The following is a 15281-nucleotide window of genomic DNA, read 5'->3' on the forward strand; positions in this document are numbered from 1 at the left end:
CGATGTCTTCTTGAGGTCATTTTTTCACTTCGAGCCTTCCGCTTTGGCTTTTGTGCTCGGTTATTTCCTTTTTTTCCTTTTCTTGTTTTCTGTGGCCCGGTGCTGTTGTTCTCTGTCTGGGGATATCAGTCTTGTCTCCTCTTTTTTTCGCTTGTGTTTCTTTTTCATTCCCCTTGTTATTTTTTTGTCTAACTTGCCTCGAACTACCCAAAGAGTCCCCTTTGCGCGCACTCTCCAATCACCCCTACTACACATACACACGGACACCCACCAGAGAAGTTTCTTTTTTTAAACCAGTTCCTTATCAGGACCACAAATGGGGGAAGGGTATCAATCCGAACCCTGACTTGGCTTTGTCTATCTGTCTTCTTTTTGAGTTCCTTTTTTATGTCCGTATTTGTGCCATGTGTTAGATTCTTGCTAGACCCTTAAGAATAACTCTCGGTATCCTGCAGTATATTGGTACAATGGGTGCTTACACTGCCCTATATCGACGAACTTTATATTCTGGACCCTTTTTTCTTTTCTCTCTTCTATAATGAATATGCGATGTTTTAGTACAGAAATTAGTGGAAATTATAGGCTAAATACTGAACTATTAGAGTCCGTAGATATGGTTATTATCTTTACTCTCGAAATAGTTTAAATCAGACTTGAATCGCGTATAGTTTATATATTAGTTATAGTATAATTTAGAACACTATTTAGAATAATACCTAGGCATGATAGTAAATAAATGACTCAAGACATATAGAAACGAAGAAACCATGAATCTGACATCGGCGAATCCCCCAACCCCCCCCTACTGCACTAGGTACCACCAGAATCGTGCCCTAAACGCTCAGCCGTCCACGAAGCAGCCACCATGCTTGCCCTTATCATTCTGCGCTCCATCTATGTCAATATTCAGACACCAAAACTCCACTTCCGGGTCATTCAGGTTCGGAGGAGTGCCCTCCTCGTCACATGAACGCCGGTTATCCTGATCCGACGTGAGCCAGCACCAGGGCATGTGCGCGCTCGACTTCCATGGCCCGGGGACCATTCTGCCATTCTTCTTGGTTTCGGTGGAGTACCAAGGCTGAGTGTCGACAATTTCACAGGTTGTCCACGCCCAGTATACGCCATCGTCGTCCTTTGTACAGCCAGGCGCCGGTACTGTCTTCTGCACAGGGTCCGGTTCATGGTTACAAGCCCCTCCACCGGCTGATCCACAGCGATGGCTTCTCGGGTCGAGCTCAGTGCTGTTGGAGGCTAGGAAGGAAAAAGCAGAAAGAGAGAAAGGTTAGCGGAGGATACTTTATTTTATAGAATATATATATACAACTCCTAGAACAGAGAGCAAGGAAGGAAGTGCTTACCAAGAGCGTCTGGGTCTGGAATGGCTGAGGCACTTGAGATAGCCGCAGTTCCAAGAAGGAGGATGCCCGTGTTGAACTTCATTGTCGAGACCGTTGCTCTAGAGGATACTCTAGCTAAGCAGTTCTGTGGGACGAAGAAGAAGAAGAAGAAGAATATATAGGGGGTAGACGGATTTCATTCCCTTTTTATATCCACAGAGAGGCAGAATAATAGCCCCCGGGGTCAAGAACTAACTTTAGAATGCCGAGACCCTTAATCAGTATAGGGGACAGGTTATTCTGAAAATAGGGCTAGAGAGAGCCATCGCCCCTATTAATCTAGACGAGAAGCACTCGACTATAATCACAATAGCCCTTATTACTTAAGAGGTCCATATAATATAGATATTTTGAATATATAAAAGAAAAAAGGCTTATGATTATTATGATTTCTTTCTGTCGTAGAGTGCAAGAAAGAGCAGGACCTATATCAGTGGAATTTGGTCAAGCGGTGGCTCCCAAAAAAAGACAAATGAAACATACCAGTAAACATGCGGAATTATCAGAGAAAAGGAATCAGGATTGTACAGCTCCAAGTGAAATGATCAGCCCTGTAGTCCGGGAGGGGACTGGGGCTGCCGGGGGCGGCGGCCCCCTCTGTTCGGGTAAGGAATAAATATAGGCCACCGCTATATGATTGCACGCCCAAATCCTTCCAACTCACATATCCTATTGCGATGTCCATTGATGAGGAAGGTAACGAGATGATCAGTTCATCCCTTCCAAGGTTGTCTCAAGGTAAAATGCCAAGAATATTATTTTTCCAAGTTAGATATATATTATGATCTGAATTATAGTAGAGAAGAATGTATATAATGCTGGTTTTACTTACATAGGTATATCAGTCTAGATATAGTCTAACCCTCAATCGAACCTAGGGAACAAGGTAAAAACCCCAACTGTTCAGGGACCCTATCGCTAACCTGTTCCAGCCAGCTTCGGTGGAGGAGGCTTATCTAGCGTGTTTTTAGGGGGAAGAAACGCATAGGCACACGCGAGATATACGCCGTTCCAAATTGTACGAGTGTGAGCAGCGTAGAAGTCGGTCTATTAAGGGGCCATGACATTTTTATTATTATTTTTTTTTAAACAAAAGTCCTGCTTGCTGCGTCTTAGACTCATCAAGCCATGACTGCCGAGGTGTAAAACATCTAGATTGAGTGGTCCTTTCTGGCCTTATCTTCTCACGCGCTGCCACCCCTAAAATAAGTTCGCTCGCACGTTCTGTTTCAATAAGCTAGAAAATTTCTGAGCCTTCTGATTCATTCGAGTATATATATATTCAGACAGTGGATATACTTGGCTGATGTGCACTATATCAGCCAAGCCAAAAAGGGAAAAGTAGACAACGATCTTGTATATACCATCCATATATTCCTGCAGTCTATTATGTATGGTATTTTTTTTAATCCAAATAAGATCCATTGTTATTTGCACACCTAAACCGAACCCATTATTTGATTTGATTATTGACAAGTCCACAGGTAGGTACCTACTGCTCACCCAAAGAAGATAGGAAGTAGAAGTGAATCGAGTCTACTTCCCAGGTACTTACTGGCTGTACATACCATATATCTGACTTGAAGTGATTCTTGCTGTTCATTGTTATTATAAGAATCTGGGAAATACTAGCTTGAGCTGTGGTGCTGTAGTCATTTTTGATTCATTTCGTGTTTTGTGTCCGGGCTAGACAGTAGATTACGCGGATCTATCTACCAGATCCAGTATAGAAATAGAATAGAATGAAATATAGTGCAAAACCTACGCTGTCTACCTAGTAATATCATGGATTACGACCAACACTAGACCACAACACATTCCAACTGTTGAATTTGAACAAGTTCCATTTGCTACCATGGCTACTCCCACAATTCTACCAGAATTTGGTTCGACAAGGCTGTTACTGTGTGGGTATGAGGGCAACGAGGAAGGGGACTTTGTGGGACATGCACGCTCCGAGGGGGGGTATGGCAGGGCAAGCGAAGCAGGAGCAAGAAACTCTGGTCCTTTTTCTTTAGGACCATATGCCGCGGGGGGAGAGAAATATAAACCAAACACGAATCCGGGGGGAATGAAAGGAACAAAGAGTCCATCGTTATGTGGGGAACACCATTGGTCCCAGCTCAACCAAAGAAACAAGACAATGCGAGGAAGAGAAAAATCCCTGAGATGTACAGTTTGCCTTTCCCCAGAAAAGAGTCACCGGGGACGGAGGGCAGAGGGCTGGTTGGGGGAATGAAAAAAGAAAAATGAAACAAATGGACTTGGCTCCGAAAGACCCCCAAAGATGCTTTCCACTAACCGCGCCGTCCTGCTGTAACCATGACCATGACCATATGCAATGCCCATGACGACGAAAACATTTCCAGTGCGGCTCCGGTAAGAGAGTCATTCAATCAAATCGAGTCTAGTCCCAGTCCCCCAAAAACGCCCAAGGTGCTATGCAACCGATGATCGAAAAAAAGTACAAGTGAAACATGTGTCCACGAAGAAAAAGCCGCCGTGGGGGTAGAACGCCGAGAGACATGACGCGAAACGTGAAAAGAGAAAAAGGCGGGGAAACAAGAGACCAATAATATCGACAAAGATGAAGAGAGACAGCCGAGCTGAAACACGGCATGAAAGAGGTCGCACAACAGGAGTTGAGGGATCGGCTGGGAAGATCGCGGAATCAAGGATGCCAAGGCTCAAGTGGCAGCCCATTTGAGTAACACCCGGCATGCAATGATGTCACGGAAAAACCCCTTGTCGGTCCCCCCCTTGACAATGCAATCATCGGAGTACCGCTGGCTTTTGAGGCCGCTCCCGCTTGTACAGGATGCTGTGGAGACAAACGACATAGTGTCGGGCCGCTCGAACCAGTCGGGTGGCAGAAGACGGACGTTAAAGAAGTGGCAACAATCGTAAGTTGCTCTCGCAGGTTCTGACCAATCGGAATACGGACAGGGGGGTTCCTGTCAGACCATAGAGCCCCCCAGTATCCAGAGATCACGCGGTGTAGACGAACTGGCCTGCGCATATGGCAGTTAAGCGAACGAAGTCGGGTTTGTGAAGGAAGTGGGAAATGTGGTCGGGTTTCATCGTAACGGGCTGGCGGGAAGTAGAAGTAGAGAAAAAAAAATCAAGAATCATCGGTTTGTCCGGAATGATGACAGCTCATTTCCCCATCTGTGCCATTCAATTGGACAAAAGGGGCCGTCTGACCATCTCATCGCTTTGTGCTGGAGGCCGTTACTTTTGAGCCTTGCGCGCCTTGGTACTTCGAGTCATTTCGCCCTTGGTCATGTTGCGAGTAAGGCCACCAATGTAGTCCTGTAGGATCTTGTTCTCATTCTCCAGCTTGTCGTGGTCGGACTTGACGGCATCGATGCGCTCCGCAAGGGCCTGAAGAGAGGATTGGAGGGCCTTGGCTTGCCTGTTTCTCCAGTCAGTAATCATTTGAGAAGATTTTTTGAGGTACTCATTGCCACTCACTCCTGAAGGGTCTGGCGAGCCTCCTTGCCCAGACGCTCGAGATCGGCAGAATTGCGGCGTGGGCTCATGGCGCGAGCGTCGTCAGGGGGAATTCCTCCTCCTCGATTTCAATCTCGGGGTGGTCACGGGGGACCAGTATAGAAGCACTGGGTTTGCGGCTCGCCATGCGGGGACGTTCAGATCGACCGCGACGTTCGTTCTCGGCGTCGGAGATGGAAGAAGACGAAGATATGGAGGACATGTGCATGCGGCCACCGTCGTGGGGTTGCGGCAAGGTGTCAACGGGAGACGCCTCAGTCATCTCTGCATCGGAAGCCATAAGGGGTTGGTCGCGACAAGAGACGACCTCAGAGGGAAGGTCCAGGGAGAATGTTGGGGGTACAATCTCAAGAGATCCAATGTGGAAACGAGGGTTGAACGACCACGGTCTACCCCTAGCGATGTACCCCAGACGAAAATCTGTGTTACGCTTGAGGTAGTTACCGGGGTCGGTGGGAGATCGAAAAAGAGAGGATAATGGATTTCGAGACGGCCACGAACCGAGGGGACGTGAGAGATCGGGGCGGAAATCGAGTTCAGATAAACCCACTTCCGCAAGGCTTTACAGGAAAAAAAAGGTGGTCAAGATGCGAAAAAAGAGTGGAAGAGAGAGGAGGGGAAAGCGATGGCGAGGGGAAGATCGAAACCAGCAAGGTTTGGAAGTAGTCGCGAAGCGAAAGTGGGAGGAAAGATCGAGAGAGAGAGGGAGGGAAGAGAAAAAGCCAAAAGAGCTTTGAGGGGGAGAGAAAAAAGGATTGGGAGTTTTCGGTATCGGCGTTACGGCACAGAAGGGTACAAGGGAGGTACTTGGGGGGCAGTACTACGTGGGCGGGCCCCCGTGGTACCTCAGGAGTCCCGTTTTGGAGAGTGTTCATCTTCGCACCTTTTGAGTAGGTGGAGGACCCCCAAGGAGGTCCTTGGTTTGGGTGATCGGCGAAATATTTTACAAAAAAAAAAGGGAAAAAAAAAGAAGAAATACTGGATTCATGACGAGGATAAAATATAAAATAACATGAAATAATATAAAATAAAATAACAAGAATAAGAAGAAATCGAGAGCGCGTGGCAACCACCAAGTGATTTCACTGAAGCCAGTCCCAATGTGAATGAACAAGTGTAAGATTCGAGTAATCTCTGAGTATCTTTGACCGGTTTCTGGGAGAAAGAAGAGATGTGTATTTTGTGTGTATTATTGCCTGGTGGCAATTCTGATATTCTGATATTCTGATATTCTTCTATTATATTCTATTAAATAAATCAAAAAATATTATGTTCACCCGAGTACCTGGCTACATTCCATTCCCCGGTGTTCTCCGTTCCAAGTTCCAAGGTTTCCCTCGCTTCGGCCTCCAATCCTTCAGGGGTCGAGTGACGCCATTCCATTCATGATCTGTATAGACGGTGAGATCCTATGACGTTGATACTGAAAATAATAAATAATAAATATAAAATATAAAATATAAAATATAATAAAATCTCCGTGGATAATTTCCAGTTCCCCGTCCAATCAACTATACACACATTCTTTTTTTGCACGAAATCAAGGCTCCACGGAAGCAGACACATACATTTTGCATTTGCTCCGCACTGTGTCCTTGGGAAACCATACCCTATGGGATGTGCCCACTCAAGAGTCCTGAGCCCACACCGGCAGAGAACCAATGTGCGCCCGGGAAACGCTTGGGCTTCAGACGATCCATTGGGGCGGGCTCTTATTTGATGGATCAGGACTTCACTAAAAGGAGGTGAAACCAAGCAGGGATACGGTGGCTGCCGATCTCAGGAAGATCGCAAGGCCAACGGCTGAAACCGGTGTGTATGTATTATTATTTTATGGTTATATTTCACATTATTTTATGATTATAATGAGTATAATGATGAATATAGTGATAATTATTATAATATAATTATTATTTCTTGTTGATGGGAATATATACTTAGGTTAGGGTATGGCAGTTTGAATACGGTACAGTTTCAGGAACAACCAGATCAAATCCCATGGATACACCTCGGCAGTGGCTGGGAGTAATTTGTGACAATAATATTCAAATATTCAAATCCCAAAGAACTGCCGACGCCTGAACCTGGAGATAACCCCGGATATTATGTCCCGGAAATTGCACGAGGATTATCCAACGGCGCAGTTTTGTCTTTTTTGATCTCTTGGATTCCTCAGCTTGCAGACCTTGAATAATGTGATGGATCGGGGAGATCGTCTCCAAAGTACCCAAGTATACATACCGTACCTTGGGAGAACGCCTTGTTAGCGTGATGCTTGTGTGCCTGGATACCTAAGATACGATGGGTATTGAAGCCTTATTCCCCCCTCCTTGATGTACTGAAGAAGTGTAGCCCTCTCAGATTCACTCCGGCCTCCCCGACAGTCAGATGACCGATATACTTGGATATAAATTAGTCTATGACTGTAGTCCTTGCAATCTGGGAAAGATAGAGAATCCACACGCGTGACTCTTTTTTTTTCGCCTCTCAGACTCCATCTTTAGGCCGTAACTTCTACCGGTTCCGACGGTTCCACCATTGCAAACATAATACGGATGTAGGTTAGAGTCTTTGAGGGTGGGTTCGGGGCAACTGAGACATCCCGATCGTAAGACAGACGCGTATGTGTGCCATAGATCTATGATTTTTATGATCTTGATCTTTCTATATTCTCTGAGTATCGGAGTATAATAATAATATCTCGATGAGCAGTGTATGTACACACCTTGATACTTCGGTATTTGACCAGGGAGGGTCAATCTTCTGCCGATCTACTCCCCCCCCCCACACACTCAATACGACGGCGTTTCATCTTGCCCATCCTTATTTCAGTGAGATTTCATCATTACCAAGAGAGGGGGGAGGACGTCAAGGTTGGAGCTAGTCGGATGTGGATGACGCCCGGTGGGTAATTTTTTTTTTTTTCTCTTTTCTTTTTCTTTTTCTTTTCTCTTTCTGTGGCCCACTTTTTCTTCTTCTCGTCTTTTTTTTTGCCCCTTCTTTTTTGGCCCGCGATTATCGCGCGGCCAATCATCGCGGCCAGCATTTCTGACGGAGCTGCTTCGCGTTCCTGCGGTGTTCTGTCTCTCGGCACTTGTTATAGAGTGTAGAAGACTCGTACTCAGTCGACGTACGACGGCCTGAAACTGTGCCAATCAAGCAATTGATTGTTGGACTAGATTAAGCGACCTAAAAATAACTACCTAGTAGCTCTATTCTATTTAAGTGTTGGAAGATTTAAATATTGAATGTATGATTGTGTATTTTGATTGATATGTGATATTATGGGTTACATATCCATGGGATATATACCCTCAAGTAAACCATGCATACATGATGCAAAATAAATACCAAGACCAACCGAAACTGGTATCGAACCTTTCTTTTTCTCTGCCATCTGCACCTGCAGGTCCCGGTTAAGACATCGACCTTGGACCGGCTATTGCATAGGCCGCAAGCGGCGCAACGGCGTTATTGTGCTTGCAACGCGTTTCACTGGTATGTTGCCTAGCCTCTTCCGGGGGTTTCCACCGTGCCAGGAACATGAAGGCGGAAAAAGAAAAGAAAAGAAAATAAGTTAACTTAGAATTGAAATACATGTATTTGCTTGATATTCTATAGAGTAGATAGTAGATAGTGTACAGCCCGCTCGGGAGGTATTATCCATGTTGCCCGTCAGCCTCGTCGTGAATGGATCTCGGCAGATATCTAGACTATGTACCTTGGTGGTACCTGGTACTGCAGGCCATTGGAAATGAGCATTGTCGTGTCTATACAGTATCTGCAGTACCTACTAGGTCGGATGGCTTTGGTCAAGTTGAACTACTGCATTGAGAAGAAAAAACAATTCTATGAATACCCGAAAAAGAAACTGTACAAGCAACTCTTCCCAAGTCGCCTAGCTAATGATACCCATTCATCGCCAAAGCGCCAAAAACCCGAAAGTCATCCACAATTTCATAACAAGACATCGGAGGTCTGCCACTGGTGCAAGGCCCTCAGCACGGCAACACCACCCGACTGCGTTTCGACCGTGCGGCCACGACCGCGGTCGTTGGAGTCCCGCGGAACCACGTTCACCGTCGAGGCATCGAGCTCATCCGGGGGATTGCGGTAGTCGGCGGCGCCCAGGGAAGCGAGCTGCTGTTCACAAGCTCATCCGACCCGACGACCTGATGCGGGATACCCCACCACGTACCGAATTTGCCGTCGTGATCCCGAGTCACCAGCGCGGCCCGCGCGTTGTGCTCGATCCAAGACCCGTAGGCATGGCATCGCCGCAGATGTCCGTGGTAGGTGGTATTCCAGCTCTCCTGTCCGGGTGGCGGGTTGCCGGCGTTGTTGGCCAGGAACCGTTCCTCGTGCGGCCGCAGGGACCGACAGAACTCGGCCAGGTGGTGGAAGAAGATCCCCTTGAAGGTCTGGCCGTCTTGCGAGCAATCACCGCGCGAATCGCAGGCTTCTTCCAGTACGCCGCCGCGTCCGAGTCCCGCCCACACCGTGCTCGAGGTCTGCGGCCACCCGGTGGCTTTGAGCACCTTTTCGATCAGCTCGTGGCCGTCTTCCAGGTAAGCCTGGGACCAGGTGGCTAGCCAGAGTCCTCTCAGCCCGCTGAGAATAACCCCCTGGTTGTACGTGTAGACCATCGTGTTCAGCACGTCGCATTTCCGGGACTTTGGGCGCGACGAGCTCTGCCATCCGCTAATGTGGAACCCGTCGCCATAGAGCCCACCAGGCCCAGTCATGTGCGAGTTCTTGAGCCATGTGTAGCCGTCCATCGCAGCTTGCAGGTGAGCCGGGTTATGTAGATTCCTCGGGGCAGGTGCGGTTTGCGAGTACGCCAGGAATGGCGAGTCAATGGGGTCGCCGGGGAAGTATAGGTACATGCCGATGCTCGCAGAGATAAAAAGCTCATTTGTAATGGCATTCTTGTATGGAATCAGGTTGGGGTTCCAGATCATCCCACCCCCACAGAGGGTTTTGTCCCACCCGACCGAGGCGAGCTCGTAGAAGAGCCGGGCTCGGTGAGCGGCAGGGTTGCGGAACTGAGTTCCATGCCACGGCTGTCCCGGTGTGTCGTTCGATGGCGTTGTGTAGTGCAGTTCCGAGTGCAGATCTTGGAACTTGATGTTTTCCAGCCAGTCCAGAACCACCCACAGCATATCATCGTAAGCTTGGTTCCGAAGACTGAAAGCGTTCTCGCCAAAGTAGAAGGTGGATGTATGGCTGAAGAAGTGATTGACCGTGTTCTCCAGCACAGCCAAGGATGAGTTTTGCAGTCGCGCACTCGAGGTCAGGGACGAGAGTACTGCGGAGACGTGTGTTCCCAGCACGGCGGCGGTCCAATCGATGCTGGTGGGCCATGCGCCCAGCCATAGCACAAAGTATTTGTCTTGCATGACGTGCAGCGCGCCGAGCAGATTCTGCAGTGTTGTTGAGGTCGGTGGCGGAATTGGAGATTGCTGCGAATCGGGGTCTCGAAAAGCCGCATCTCCCGAGGAGTTGTCGAATGCGTCGACAGGTCGAGCGGATGTCGATGAAGGTTCCCCAAGAGGTCTCTGAGGCGGATGCGCCAGCGAATTGGCCACAGCTGAGAAGGAAACGAGGTATAGCGCAAGGATAATATACAGAGATCGTGATGGCCCAGCAAAGGACCAGGATGAGGGCCGGGAAGCCATTCTGCCTGACGAAGTCTGAGAGGAAGGCTATCCTGCCCGGATGCAGACACAAAGACCCTCTAGTAAGAATATAAGAGACAAAGAGCCCAACCCCCCAGGAACACGACAGACATCGACCCCATGCGGGGAAAGTTGAAGGGTGGAGAGATTTTTATCTTAGTCACCAGGCCCACCCATCCGTCCCGGGCCATGGGATCTATAGAGATTTACTAGAAATCGACCAGGAACCAAAGAGGACTCCATCTGTTTGACCAATTACCATATCAATTTAGTGTGCTAATCATTCATGTCAAAAACACCACATGTGGTCGCATGACGCAGACTGCAAGGGATCCTACAGCCGAGGACTACATCGGACTGGAATACAACGGGGAACCAGGTTGGCCATGTCCTGGACCGCAAATCATACACATCCATGACACCAGCCAAGGCTGGCAATTGCAGTGACATGTTCTCTATTGGTCATGCTGGCATTTCAGCGTTTTATGACACGAGATAGTCTTCTCAAATGCAACCACCCAATTTTATCAATCAACTTAGATTTTCTGGGTCCTAGTCAGCTCAACCAGTTCAAAACGATAGAGAAGAGATAAGATTACCAATATGATCGTGTACCAGAGCGCCGACATCTCTCTCCATGCGGCCATGCTCCGTGCAGGTTCATGTTCGGACCATAAGGTTGTGCGGGGAAGAGAGACAATGCCGGCGAAAGGAATAAAGTCCATTCTTTGTGACCCATTTCGTCTTTCGGGTAGACAAGAGATCGAAGATCACGCGCTGCAGCGTGGCATTGGAAATGGGCGACAAAGAAAAAAAAAAAACGAACAGCCCAGGTCAGGTGAAAGGCGACAAGCGAAGCATTCCCCCCAATAAATTAATCATCCCTATCCATTCACAGATTCTTAATCTCTCTCATCACCAGCGCCCGGGCTACGACTCCGGTTGGGACTCCTGCTGCGGCCCCGGCCACCGCGGCCGCCCTTGGGTCCTCCACCTTTACCCTTGCCAGAGGGTGGTGGGCGAACAAATGCGTAGTCGACGTGAATTGTCTGATCAAGCAGTTTGGCACCATTCAGGTTTTTGATGGCTTCACTCGCTTCGGGAAGGGTCGCGTATTCAATCAAGGCGTAACCCTATGGCGCAAACATGTCAGTGAGGACTCTGGTGGGTTAAGGCTCTGATGGGGCAATGAGTCGATTCAAAGAACTCTTCCAGTACAATAAAGCAATTGATAGAGTTCCAAAGCTGTCGCCGACAAAATTTGCACAAGGGCAGAAGGGTCCAGACGTACCTTGACATAACCAGTTCGTCGATCAAGGTTCAAGCTGAAGTTCTTGATCTCTCCGTAATCCGCAAAGAGATCGGTGATATCTTCCTCTGATGCTTCCTCATGAATATTGGAAAGGAGCACAATCCACCCCTCGATACTGCGCACAGCGACGGCGCCTGTCTGGGTTTGTGGTTCGAAGCCGCGGCCCGACTCCGCGGGGGTCTCGTCCTGTGCGACGGGGGGATCGACTTCCATCTCGTTCGACATAGTGGGGAGACAGGGATGGGGTATCTGGAGAAGGAGGCGACGTATTCAATGGCGGGTTGGCAGGTTGACAGCGCTCAATGAGAGTGCGTTGCGATCTGAAGTCTGGCGCAGATCACCTGGGCAGAAGCTTCGTTTACGTAATCACACCGACTGGCGAATGTCCAGGACGATGGAGCTGGTGAACACAATCTGTGAAGCTGGTCAAGGTTTAAACGTTGGAAACAACAATTCTCTTATGAGGCTGCTTTTCTTTTCTGAGAGAGGAAAAGCGATATTAATGCTGTACAACCTTGAAACCTATTGATGCTGCTATGTTAAGCCAGTATAACTTTTCGAGATAGAGGAGCTGTCTATGGAGATCACTTGGGGGAGTTTCTTCTCTTCGAATGTTTTCATGAAGCTAAGCATAGAGCTGAAAGAGCTTAATAGATACAGAGGGTTGATTTATGAAGACAATAGGTATCTTTTGTATTCCCAGCACGAGAATAGCCATCAGTTTTAGGTATCGGATGAGAGTGTTGAAACATGAGAGAAAGTCTGCCACAGCACCTCCGACGCTGATCAAAAAGATACTGGAAGCAGTTCCATGCCCTTTTCATGATCATCAAGTCTGTCTACCTTTTCTCCCCATAACCTTTTCCACACGAGTCATATGAGCACGAAGCTTCCCACCACTTTGCTCTCAGAACCCTAGATCAGGACTACACGATTTTTAAGTGGCCAGCTTCCTCACTCTTCCCTCTGTTTCCTCTTTGCTTAGAGATGTTACGCTGGTAAGATATAAGCCAACCTCACTTCAAATACAAAGACCAAAATAAGACTAATACGCTTGATACTCTTCCAGCAATGACCTCGCCTGTGGCTGCCAACCAGCAGACAACAGCTCAAAACCGACCTCCGTCCAGCTCGTCCTATGGGGGCCAGGACCAGGCCAAATGCGCCAGTTGCATGGGCCAAGCAGCGAGCTGGACGTCGAATTCCACTTGGACGCCGGCACGATGACCCTCAAACAGGCACTGCACAATTCGCCGAGCTGCCCGGGGCCACGAAGCACGGCAGCAATGCATTTCAACTCGAATAACAGCACCTTTGTGAATCTCCAGGGCCTCGCTGACAACTCCCTTCTCCTCACCATCGAACTACACCAAAAGACTAGCACCGCAGCCATGCAGCCTCGCCCAACCACAGGAGAGGAGCAAGGGGACAAGGCCGCAGACCTTGGACCCTGCTACCAGATCTGTGGATTCCACCTCGATCTCGTTCCAGACTGTGCTCTCGTTTCGGCTCTGGCCCTCGACCACCGCCCTAAGCAAAGCATCCAATTACTTTTGCCTCAGAATCGAGTCAGTGACTGGAAGACTGTCGCTATCATTCTGCTCACTTTCCGTCAAATCAACACCACGACGTGGTACCGCATGATGAGCAGTGGCCAGCTGTCAAAGGTTGCTGGTTTTGATTGGGCTCAGGTTCAGACAAAGGCGAAACAGAGCTCTGAAGGCATGGTCGAGATATCTGGTCGGCAGGAAGCTAGATAGTTAGATGGATGGGGAAGTGGAGAGGCTGTTTCTCGACCTGTAAAAGAACTCTGGGAATCATCATTCCACAGCCCCAGCTGTTGTCCTGTCTGAGCACGGAGGATTAGATCATGGACTCAGAAGCACAGAGGTCATGATGGATCTTGAAGATATTGACGTATTTGGGGGATGTATGTAGCCAGCTTTTCTCTTGATGAGGGAGTTTCAACTTTTTTTTATTCCAAAAATTCTCAAGTCGACGGTGGAGTAGACCCTTCGATCTCGGGGAGATATCTGACAAAAAGTCCATTAGGAGTGGAGATGCATCTGCTACCCCGGTGGTAGTATATCTGCAAGCAGGGACAAGACTGTCATCCCAGAAGACAGCAGTGAACATATGAGTAAAAAGAAAAACAAGTGATAGAGATCGTTAAAAGTACAGGATTTCGGATGGACGAAAAAAAGAAATCAAATTTCACCACGTTGAAACGAGGCCGACAAAAGTCTGACCCGTTAAGCTTATTTCCGGTTGTTGCTCCGCATGCCGAGAATCTGGACCATACGGACAAAGATGTTGATGAAGTCCAGCTCAAGGCTGACACTCTCGTTGACAACATCGCGCTTGATCAAACCTCGCTGGGACAGACGAGCGTGGTGCAGGACCTTCTGCACATCGTAGAGAGTGAAGCCACCGAAGACAGCCAGACCACCGTACAGCCAGATGCGCTCAGACCACATCAAGGTGCGAGCAGCTGTGGCGGGGAGAACCAGTGGGGCGAAGCCAGAGAGAGCAACAATAGTCACACCAGCCAGGAGCGGGCCACCCAGGTAGAGGTACTTCTCCTGCTTAGCGGTGGCGCCGACGAAGGCAATCGAGCCCATCATACCGACAGTGTACATACCGGCACGGGCGAGCAGAGCAGGGTGCAGGAACATCAGCGGAGAGAGGAGAGCGGCCTGGGTGACGTTGAAGGCGGTCCAGAGGCCGTATTTCATGAGGTAGCTAGTTTTGAAGTTAGTTTTCATTATATCGCAAGACTCAGTAACATGGCAAACTTACTTCTCCGGGGGCGTGTAGAAAGTTCCAAACATCGTGCCAATGCTACCGACCAGACCGAGGCCGACGACGGCCCACGGGTTCATGGCCATCAGACGGTACGACCATCCATTCATGTGCAGAGCGCGCGCAGCAATACCAATAATACCAATACCAAGGCCGGTGTGCATAAAAGTTTCGTTCAGGAAGCTTCGCTCATACTCGGGCATGCCCCCGTCCTCTCTCGTCTCACGGTTGAAGACCAGGTTGGTCGCCAGAACGGTGCCACCGACGATGGCCGCGCCATAGATCAGCTTCGAGGTGAGGTTGCCACCCTGGGCATTGTAGGTCGGCTGCATGTACGTCCGTCGGAAGGCATTTTGGAAGGTCTGTCGGGACTTCGCGAAGACGGAAGAAGCGCCCAACGGCTTGGAGGCCTGGGCGGGCTTGAACGGAGAGTTGTGGATGAAGCGAGCAGTGCTGGATTTGGGGACCTGGCGAAGCGCCGAGGTCACCACAAAGGGGCGCCTGAGAAAGAAAGCCATGGCTGTGATGGAGGAATGCCGAGGCAGGAGGGGGCGAGGATGAACTTATAAGATGGAT

The 15281-nt window shown here is 48.9% G+C and overlaps 6 protein-coding genes across 6 annotated transcripts; 1 reads left to right on the top strand and 5 right to left on the bottom strand.

Annotated features, from left to right (window-relative positions):
• Positions 1–841: 841 nt before the first annotated feature.
• On the bottom strand, positions 842–1045 carry NUU61_005110 (uncharacterized protein; the record flags this gene model as incomplete). Its single annotated transcript, XM_056655692.1, has 1 exon — positions 842–1045. One exon carries the CDS (start codon positions 1043–1045, stop codon positions 842–844), a length of 204 nt encoding a protein of 67 aa, XP_056511305.1.
• A 3586-nt stretch (positions 1046–4631) lies between these two features.
• Positions 4632–5193, bottom strand: NUU61_005111 (short coiled-coil protein; the record flags this gene model as incomplete). Its single annotated transcript, XM_056655693.1, has 3 exons — positions 4632–4815; positions 4875–4971; positions 5022–5193. 3 exons carry the CDS (start codon positions 5191–5193, stop codon positions 4632–4634), a joined length of 453 nt encoding a protein of 150 aa, XP_056511306.1.
• A 3677-nt stretch (positions 5194–8870) lies between these two features.
• Positions 8871–10591, bottom strand: NUU61_005112 (putative glycosyl hydrolase; the record flags this gene model as incomplete). The annotated part of the gene is made up of 2 exons (XM_056655694.1): positions 8871–9067; positions 9112–10591. The coding sequence occupies 2 exons, from the start codon at positions 10589–10591 to the stop codon at positions 8871–8873; spliced, it is 1677 nt and encodes a 558-aa protein (XP_056511307.1).
• Positions 10592–11493: 902 nt separating this feature from the next.
• On the bottom strand, positions 11494–12128 carry NUU61_005113 (RBM8 family RNA-binding protein; the record flags this gene model as incomplete). The annotated part of the gene is made up of 2 exons (XM_056655695.1): positions 11494–11724; positions 11883–12128. 2 exons carry the CDS (start codon positions 12126–12128, stop codon positions 11494–11496), a joined length of 477 nt encoding a protein of 158 aa, XP_056511308.1.
• A 935-nt stretch (positions 12129–13063) lies between these two features.
• On the top strand, positions 13064–13663 carry NUU61_005114 (uncharacterized protein; the record flags this gene model as incomplete). Its single annotated transcript, XM_056655696.1, has 1 exon — positions 13064–13663. The coding sequence occupies one exon, from the start codon at positions 13064–13066 to the stop codon at positions 13661–13663; it is 600 nt and encodes a 199-aa protein (XP_056511309.1).
• A 498-nt stretch (positions 13664–14161) lies between these two features.
• On the bottom strand, positions 14162–15223 carry NUU61_005115 (Bax Inhibitor family protein; the record flags this gene model as incomplete). The annotated part of the gene is made up of 2 exons (XM_056655697.1): positions 14162–14645; positions 14703–15223. The coding sequence occupies 2 exons, from the start codon at positions 15221–15223 to the stop codon at positions 14162–14164; spliced, it is 1005 nt and encodes a 334-aa protein (XP_056511310.1).
• Positions 15224–15281: the final 58 nt, after the last annotated feature.

The sequence above is a fragment of the Penicillium alfredii genome (genome assembly GCF_028826965.1).
Source record: "Penicillium alfredii strain IBT 34128 chromosome Unknown utg000007l_segment0_segment0, whole genome shotgun sequence".
Lineage (NCBI taxonomy): Eukaryota > Fungi > Ascomycota > Eurotiomycetes > Eurotiales > Aspergillaceae > Penicillium > Penicillium alfredii.